Raw genomic sequence first — 8619 nt, 5'->3', positions numbered from 1 at the left:
CCTGGATGACGTCTCCACCTACTTGGAGAAGTGAGAGTATTTAAGTCCCTCTAGGAAATAAAACCCCAGGGGGGCTGTGCTCTGTGATTTACGTGGGAATAAACGTTTTACAGAAATAAATTCGTATTATTTGCTTCATTGTGATTTGATGGGGCCAAAAGGGGGGAAAAATATGGAGCATATTCTATGTTGAATAAAATGGGAAGATTCCCCACCATCCGGTCAGAGCTGAAGAAGCTTCTTGGGTGAGAAGCGAAACATCTTCAAAGAAAAAGAAAAAAGTCCAGTTGCTTCTTGAAAAAAAGCACCTTTGGGATGGGAAGAGGAAATTTCTCCTAGTTACAGATGACTAACCAACATTGGCCACAGTAACCTCTTTCAATGGCTAAGGTAGAGGTAAACATAATAGGCAGCCATCAATATCCCAATCTACATATAAAAAGCCACACACAAGAGGCACCACATAAATACCACACAAAATAGACCAAAGCAGGGGTCGGCAACCTTAAACACTTAAAGCTCCTTAAACACTTAAAGGTCCTAACTGGAAGCCCCCCCCCCCCCCCCCCCCGTTCAATTCTGGAGCCAACCGGAAGTCCGGTTCTCTCTACCATAGAGTCTCCTCCTAGTGCAGCATCCTTTTTCTTCCACCTGTCCTAACCGAAAGCCTTATCAATTGTGGAACTGACTGGAAAACCCACCTCTTGCCAGAGTCTCTTGGCGTATCCTGCTCCCCCCCTCCTACCAAAAAAACCCGGAAGCTCCTCAAAATTGTGGTGCCGACTTGACGACAGGGAGCCGCAGCAGAGGCATGAAAGAGCCACATGCGGCTCGAGAGCTGCGGGTTGCTGACCCTTGGAATAGCCCGAAGCATACAGAGAAGTTCCCGGAGAGTGAGCTCCACTGCAAGTCTGAAAGCTCAGAAGATAAAAACTTTGGCCCAGTTTGGATGCTGTCAAAAAAACCCAAGATAGCTGTAACAGTGGGATTGAATATTTTATCTATTTTTATGTTTGGCATACATTAAAAATGGGTGAAACTGATCAGATGTTTCTTGGCTTGCCTTTTTCTTGGCTTCTCTGACTGTGCCCTGTAGACAACTCTGGGGGGTTGGTTATACAGCTAAAATGGGGCTGATTTTCTCAGGTTTTATGAAAGAAGGAGCGTTTGGCTGAATCTTCTTAACTTCTGGAACAAGAGAAAGCCGCAGAGGTTGAAATACACAAAACTATTTATTTGGAATTTTTTTAAAAAAATTAAAACAAGTCCAATTCTTTTGTTATCACAAATGCAAACGAAAACCAAGTGCAAGGTGAATGTTGTTGCTTCGGGTTGTTACAGGCCAAGGTTAAGAAAGGAAAGAAACACCTGTTGCAGTGCTGGTATCCGATCACACTACCTGAGGAACAAACTTGTGTGTCGTTCACCATGCGTTCTAAAAGCAAAAGTCATCATCTTTATAAAATGAGCTTGAAAGTTCCTGATCTCTAAAACAAATCCTTTAAAAGGTGAACCTGTGCTTTGAAAGCCTACTCGGCAGTTGATGCTCAGCAGTGTTTCATTTTGGTTAATGCTTTGTGTGATCCCGTTACTGAGAAAAACCGAAAGCAAGAATGGGAGAAAGGCATTCCTTTTCAGCTAAATGTTCATTTGAAAATGTAACCGGCAACTATAAAATTATACAATCAAAATGCAGTTCCTGGAAGAGAATGCAATTTAAAAAAAAAAAAAAAGAAGCAGCTATTTTAGTTGTAGAAAAATATGCAAAATATACATATATACATTTGACACAATGCGTAAGAGTAAGGGAACTAAAACCAACTGCAACAGAAGAGAGGAACATTGTGCTACCCTCTTCCCTGTTTCACAATAGATCTCCCCTGGGTCAAATACTTTAGCTGGGGTTCGCATGTTACTTAAAATCCACGTATTCTTGTAGGGACATCGGAAGTAGGGAGATCAGTTGTTATAATCGGCAGCTTGGGCCACTGATTCTGAAAAACCACCCCACTTTTTAAAAAGGCGCTTGGACAGATGCCACCTGACAATTCCAGAGGCGACGAGATCTCTCGCAATGGATGCGTCTGCCAACTGCTATCATGTCAAAAAGCCAGGGGGCATCAGCCATCCCCTATTAACATCTGGCCATTTTTTGGCTCGTGGTTCTGAGGGGCTGATCAAGCTACTTTGGTGAGCTGAAAAAAGAATGAGACAAACTAGAGTTAACTGCGGAACTATTAGGAAGTGAGACAATTTAGCATCGTGACTTCAAATGCAAAGAAAAGTGCTACGGATAATCCTTGATTTATGATGGACCCCAAAAAGGTACTTACAACCTGGATTCGAAGCTCCAAAAGCCACCCCCTCCCTTTGTGGTCACATTATCGCATTTTGCGCCCTGGGTCACATGACTGCGAATTATGACCTTTTTTTTTTTTTTTTTGCCAAAACCCAGCATCCAATGTCCATTGCGGACAATGAAGTTTACTTAACAGTATTTGTTTAATGACTGTGGATTTGTTTTAACAACCATGGAGATTCGTTAAACGACTGCCACCAAAAAGAAAGTAATAAAAATCAGGTTGGTCACAGGATAACTTGCTTAATGACTGGCCAGACGTACGACCGTAATTCTGGGCTGAATTACACTCATGAATCGAGAAATACCTGTAACCTAAATCTTTATGGAGATTCTCCGTCATCCAGGTTGTCCCAAAGGTGCTTTTTCAAAAGGCAACTGGACTTTGTTTTTCTTTGAAGAGGTTTCACTTCTCATCCAAGAAGCTTCTTTAGTTCTACATTTATTTGCAGTTGAACTGGAGAAGCTTCTTGGATGAGAAGAGAAACCTCTTCAAGGAAAACAAAGTCCAGCTGCCTTTTGAAAAAGCACCTTGTGGGCTACCTATATCCTAAAAAAAGGATCCTGAAGCGTAAATAGAAGAGGAAGAACTTCCAAATCCTGCAGGTTCTGAATTGACTGCTATCATCATCAGTTTTAATGGCTCATGCAGAGTTTTGTACAGCAGATACATTCTCAGTATGCCCAGAGAGAGAAATATCTGTCTCTACCTAGGATTGAACTCACAGCCTCCTGATTGTGAGGTGAGAACTCCATCTCTAGGCCACCACACAGCTCCTCTGAACTGACTTCTATGCTAGTGGCTAAATTCAAGCTGTCACTTGAATCCCACTGACTGTTCTGACCGAGGCTTCCTTGGAAAGCAAGAAGCAAAGTCTTGGTCCCTGAAAAAACCTCTTTTATTTACGTGACTGTGAATTCCTTTCATTCACAGTCTGCAAGGCTTTAGCAAACAATCTTTCAAAGGAATGCTTATCAACATGCACCTTATCTCGTTTGGAGAGCTGCCAGATAACTAGTGTCCAAATGCAGGGCAAAGCAAAACTTGACACAGAATCTCTCTTATAATCACAAACAGAACTTTCCACTCTTGACACGACTGAATGAACAAATTGTTTCCTGCAAAATCCCACTCCTCATTCGTTCCCCTTTTGTTTCCTATGGGGGGGGGGGGAATCACCTTTCACCTGTGACTTTACTCTTAAGTCGACCCTGCTTTCTTAGTTGTTCTTGCCTTCTGGCAGCTCTGTGCATGCACACACTGGGAACAGGCTCCAGCTGTTCCTCAGCCTCACTGCTATCTATCTCCCTCTCTGCCTCCGACGCAGAGCCCTCCTCTGAGCTTCCCTCAGTCCCCAGGACTGGCCCATGTTCCTCCCTAACCTCCTTACTGTCCGACTCTACTGATGGGCCACAACACTGACTGGGATTCAAGTGACAGCTCAGCTCTAACCTAGATAGCTGCCTGTCCCCGCCTCCCCAAATTTGGGGCTGTTTAACTTGGGGCTAGAAGTTGCAGCTGGCCCATGATAAGAGGAGATGAGCGTCATTCCAGGGTTCACAAGCAACCACCATCTGGCCATGATTCCGCTGGACAGCAGGCCAAAATGATGGTGAAGGGGATGGCCTCCATTCACCTGCTCTGGACTTCCCACACCAGGATCTCATTGTAGGAGGCTGTGAAGAGGCGTTTCCCAGAGGGGGCAAATCTGCAGAGGCAAACTGTGTCGTTGTGGCCTGCGTAGTCCTCCGATGTCCTTGTTGCACGATCAATCAGTCTCAGCATACGTTCTGCGCGGCAGAGAAAGGTATTGACTAAGAGAAGATACGTTTACGGTTGGGTAGCATACTGAAATGTTGTAGAACTACAGGGAACTACAGGGGAAGTAAAACATCTGGTAGCCAACGTCTTCAAACAAATGTGACTTGCTTACCCAGTTTTCATCTCAGGTTCTATCTCTAATCCTTTTTTTTTTAAATTAAGTTTTTATTTTATTATGATGTAAACAATCCATTGTCCATTAAACAGTGTGTCATCTGGATACAAATATTTTATGCAATAACAATTCATATTTACAAACATTCATTATTTATCTATTCCAGTTTAATACCAATACCATAAATATCTACTGCTATAGCAATCCTCCTATTTAGTTCTATTAATTACGTTAACTCTATTGATGCATGTTCCAGATCACAAGGAAGGTAAAATATTTAGGGATCCAATTAACAGCGAGATGGGTAACGATTAAGGAAGATACCGTATTTATCGGCGTATAACACGCACCGGCGTATAACACGCATCCCCCATTTTAACACAAAAATTTGAGTAAAAATTTTTTTCATTAAAAATAAATGACTTGGAAGCTCGGAACTTAATGTTGGATTAAAATTTATAACATTAGAACATGAATTACTTCCCCACCCTCTTCTGTCACATCATTTTCCCCCCTCTGATCCCCCTGTACCACCTAATCCCCCCCCCAGATCCACCTGTACAACCTAATCCCCCTGTACCACATAGTCCTGATACCACCTGTACCATATAACCCCACCCCCCATATCACATACTCTTTCCCCCTGCGCCACATAACAAGCCCCCCCCCACATAAACCCCTATTTCTATATGTTTTTGTTTTCACCACAGTACCTGGCCTGTGTCGCTAGCAGACTCAGGTTACTCTTTAATTGCGCTGACGAGTAACGTCCTCAGCGTAACGTCAGGGACGTCACTCGTCAGAAGTACGGTGGCCTCGGAGGGTCCTGAGGAGCAGCCTTTAAAACAGCAGCGCGGGCGGCTGCGGACTCACAGCTGATTGGGAGAATGCCGGCGCGTACACTTGGGACCAGAGAGCAGGCGGGCGGGAAGGTAAGCACCCGCAATGATGGAGAAAAAATACAGGCAGCGGGCGGCTCTCTGGCCGCTGCGAGCCGCTGCTGCTAGGATGGGGTTAAATCAGGCAGCGGGCGGCTCTCCAGCCGCCGCTTGTTCAATGATGGGGTTAAAGCAAACAGCAGGTGGCTGGAGAGCTGCCGCCACTGCTGCAAGGTAGGGGTTATATCAGGCAGGGTAGCTGGAGAGCCGCCGACGCTGCCATGAAATGGATGCTGCACTTCTATGAGTATCATGGGCGCCGGTGAATCAGCTGGAGCAGGCAGTTTGGGACCCGGCGTATAACACGCAGTATCGGCGTATAACACGCAGGCAGGGTTTAAGCTTGCAATTTTAGTTTTAAAACTGCGTGTTATACGCCGATAAATACAGTAATTATTATAAGCTGATACAGCAAACTAAGACAGACTTGGAAAAATGGGGGAAAAAATTGTAACTATCGTTAATAGGAAGGATAGCTACAATTAAGATGAATGTATTACCAAGGTTACTATATTTATTTCAAAGAATTCCAATAAGATGGGAGAAAAAATATTTTGAAGATCTCCATAAAGCAATAATAAAATATATCAGGCAGGGAGGGAAAAAGAGCAAGAATTAATTTTAACATTAATGTTACTGTCTCTAATCCTAAATGCTAAAAACTTGAAGAAAAAATGTGATGACTGAAGCTCTTAAACCAGGGGTGACCAAGCCGGCTGGGGAATTCTGGGAGTTTAAATCCACAAGTCTTAAAGTTCCCAAGTTTGGACACCGGACGCTTGAGAACAATACCTGGCGTGAATCAAACTCCCTGCAAGCTGATTTGTTTGCACCAATGCTCTATTTATTGGAGCATTGGTAATGCGCTGCTAACATCCACGGCTGTCTAGCTTGCTTTTCAGAGAAAACGACACATGACACATTTAACCTCTCCAGATACGTACCGCTGAAGCCAACAGCGATGGTGCAGGCAAATGGAGACAAACTCAGCGAAGCAGCAAAGGAAGGTAAGGGAATCTTCTCAATGACCTACGTGACGTGAGGGGGAAACAAAAATGTCATTTAAAAAAATGTCTGACATTATCTTGGTTACAGTTCTTTGCCCTGTTCTTCTCAGGGATTTCTTCTTCCAATTAAAAATCCATACCCTCAATCTTTCTATAAATGAATGAACGAATGAATGGTATTCAATCATGCTAGAAATAAGCACCTGAAAACATTAGTACAGCAGTAAATTGGCATTTCTGCTTCTCTCTAATTCAGTCCAACTCTATGATACAACAGACAATCGCAGGTGCGGTGAGAAGTTTCTACTGCTTGGCCGCTATGTTTTCTAGGTGGCATCAGAGGTTATGCTATTTTATCACATCCAGCATTTATGCAGATCTTGATATAAAGAGGAATAGCATAGAAATGGAATGGAATTGAAAATAGAACAGAAATAGAATAGAATAATAGATTAGAAAAGAAAATAGAATAGAAAATAGAATAATAGAATAGAATCTGTATTGCCACTTTAAAAGTACAATAATCAGCATACATTAAATGAAATTTCATCACATTCTGCTCTCAAAAACAACTATTATGCATATATGTGTATACATACACATATATCACACAAAGAAACATCACAGGCAAGTTCAAATGTTTACATATATGTGGCAAAAAAAAAAGAATCCTATAAGTTTACAAGACGGGTGGTATAAGGAACAAAGCTGTTACAGAATCTAGTAGACCTGCTATAGATACTTCAAAATCTCCTCCAAGAGGGGAGCAACAGAAACAGACCATAAAGTGGGTCTCTAACGATGCTTTGAGTTCTAAGCACATAGCGCTTATAAGCAGTATCATGAATAATGGGAAGCGAGCTTCCTATAAACTTCTCGGTTGTCCTCACCACTCTCTGTAAGGGCTTTCTATCTGAGACACTGCTGCCACTATACCAAACAGTGATGCAGTTTGTTAAAACGCTCTCAATCGTGCCTCAACCTTCTCCCCAAGCTTGAAGGCTGAAGTGGTCTCATCTAGCAACACATATGCCTCACCAGATTCAACCAATGACTCCGTGATGCAGCCACTGGTCAAGACAACGCCGCATACCTGTTTCTGTTGCAAGCTGTAGAAGAGGATCTCTTTCTGCAATCCAAAGCCAACGTAAGCAATAGTACTTTTATCCCAAGGGCAAAATGCTGCCAGGCTAGGAGGTAGAGGACTGGGAATCTGAAAAGGAAATCAGGCGGGTGCATGTAATCTGGAAACAGCCATGATGGCACAGTGGTTAGAATGCAGTTGTTAACCATCTCACTGGGTAAGATGGCCAAAAAAAAAAAAAAAAAAAAAAACAAACCCTCCTGGGACATTTTTTTTAACCAAGACTAAACCAAGACTTTACTAAAGATTCCATATGGGTACTGAAGCAGAAAAGCCAATTTTAACTATTCCACATGAAAAAAAGCATAGGAAAACTTCACCTTTTTCCTCCTGGACTTCCCACTGCCCATTGTCCACCACTCATTTGCACTCTCTTTGTTCTGAGAAAGGTCTGTTTGCCTCGGACTTCCCCAGCTAGTGAAGGGTCGGGTCTGTCTCAGGCTCAGGCTCTATAAACCGCTTAGAGAGGGCTGTAAAAGCGCTATGAAGCGGTATATAAGTCCAAGCGATATTGCTAGCACTAACCAGCTCATATCCAATTCAGAAATGACATAAACAATCATTACTACCTTTGGAGAGCTTTTACTGATCAGCCAAGACCCCTTCCAGAAAATTTACCTTTCTAAGCATTTTCTAAGTATGGAAACTTATCGTTTAACTTAAACAAATAGAGATATACACACATACATCTTAGCTGTGGATTACCTTTCTGAGTAATTCCTAAACCATAAATTGATCCAAATTAGAAACATAACCAAGACAACATGATTTCCTATGTGATGGAATTACTACAGAAAAGTAACCTACTCTCACCTCAGGACCTGTGGGAGCCGGAAAGCTTAACCAATCGATGATCTCACACTTGTCCTTCAGCCAGTCAGAAATCCAGACACTGACACGTCGATCACTGCTGGAAGCCAGCCAAAGATCACTTCCTTCAGTCCCAAGTTCGGTGTACTGGAGAAAAATGATATGAAAATGAGAATTTCTCTTGTTTTTCTGCCTTGGTTACCCCAACCTCTGGCACAATGCTTATTATACCTGATCTCAGAGTTTGGGTGACATATATTTACAAATGGAATAAAGCCCTGTCTTCCAATCAAGGATAGGCATAAACCTTGAGAACTAGCCACTCAATTTCAGATAGTAATTAAGCTAGAGAAACTTTTTGGGAGCAATGGCAAAAAATAAAAAAAGCAGAGGCTGGGATTTTTAGGATTAGAGGAACAGGACC

General features: G+C 42.6%; 1 protein-coding gene across 1 annotated transcript in view; it reads right to left on the bottom strand.

Annotated features, from left to right (window-relative positions):
• Window positions 1–1213: 1213 nt before the first annotated feature.
• WDR90 (WD repeat domain 90) overlaps window positions 1214–8619 on the bottom strand; it is a 76321-nt gene continuing 68915 nt past the window's right edge. Inside the window, exons 40-44 of the mRNA XM_032231295.1 lie at window positions 8199–8342; window positions 7335–7454; window positions 6179–6263; window positions 3997–4150; window positions 1214–2195 (exon numbers count right to left, since the gene is read on the bottom strand). Coding sequence (XP_032087186.1) covers window positions 2183–2195; window positions 3997–4150; window positions 6179–6263; window positions 7335–7454; window positions 8199–8342 — 516 coding nt within the window. The 3' untranslated portion in view covers window positions 1214–2182. The remainder of the gene's footprint in view (window positions 2196–3996; window positions 4151–6178; window positions 6264–7334; window positions 7455–8198; window positions 8343–8619) is intronic.

Source organism: Thamnophis elegans, chromosome 14, assembly GCF_009769535.1.
Source record: "Thamnophis elegans isolate rThaEle1 chromosome 14, rThaEle1.pri, whole genome shotgun sequence".
NCBI lineage: Eukaryota > Metazoa > Chordata > Lepidosauria > Squamata > Colubridae > Thamnophis > Thamnophis elegans.
Note: the sequence above shows the minus strand (reverse complement) of the source record. Positions and strands in the feature narration are given on the sequence as shown.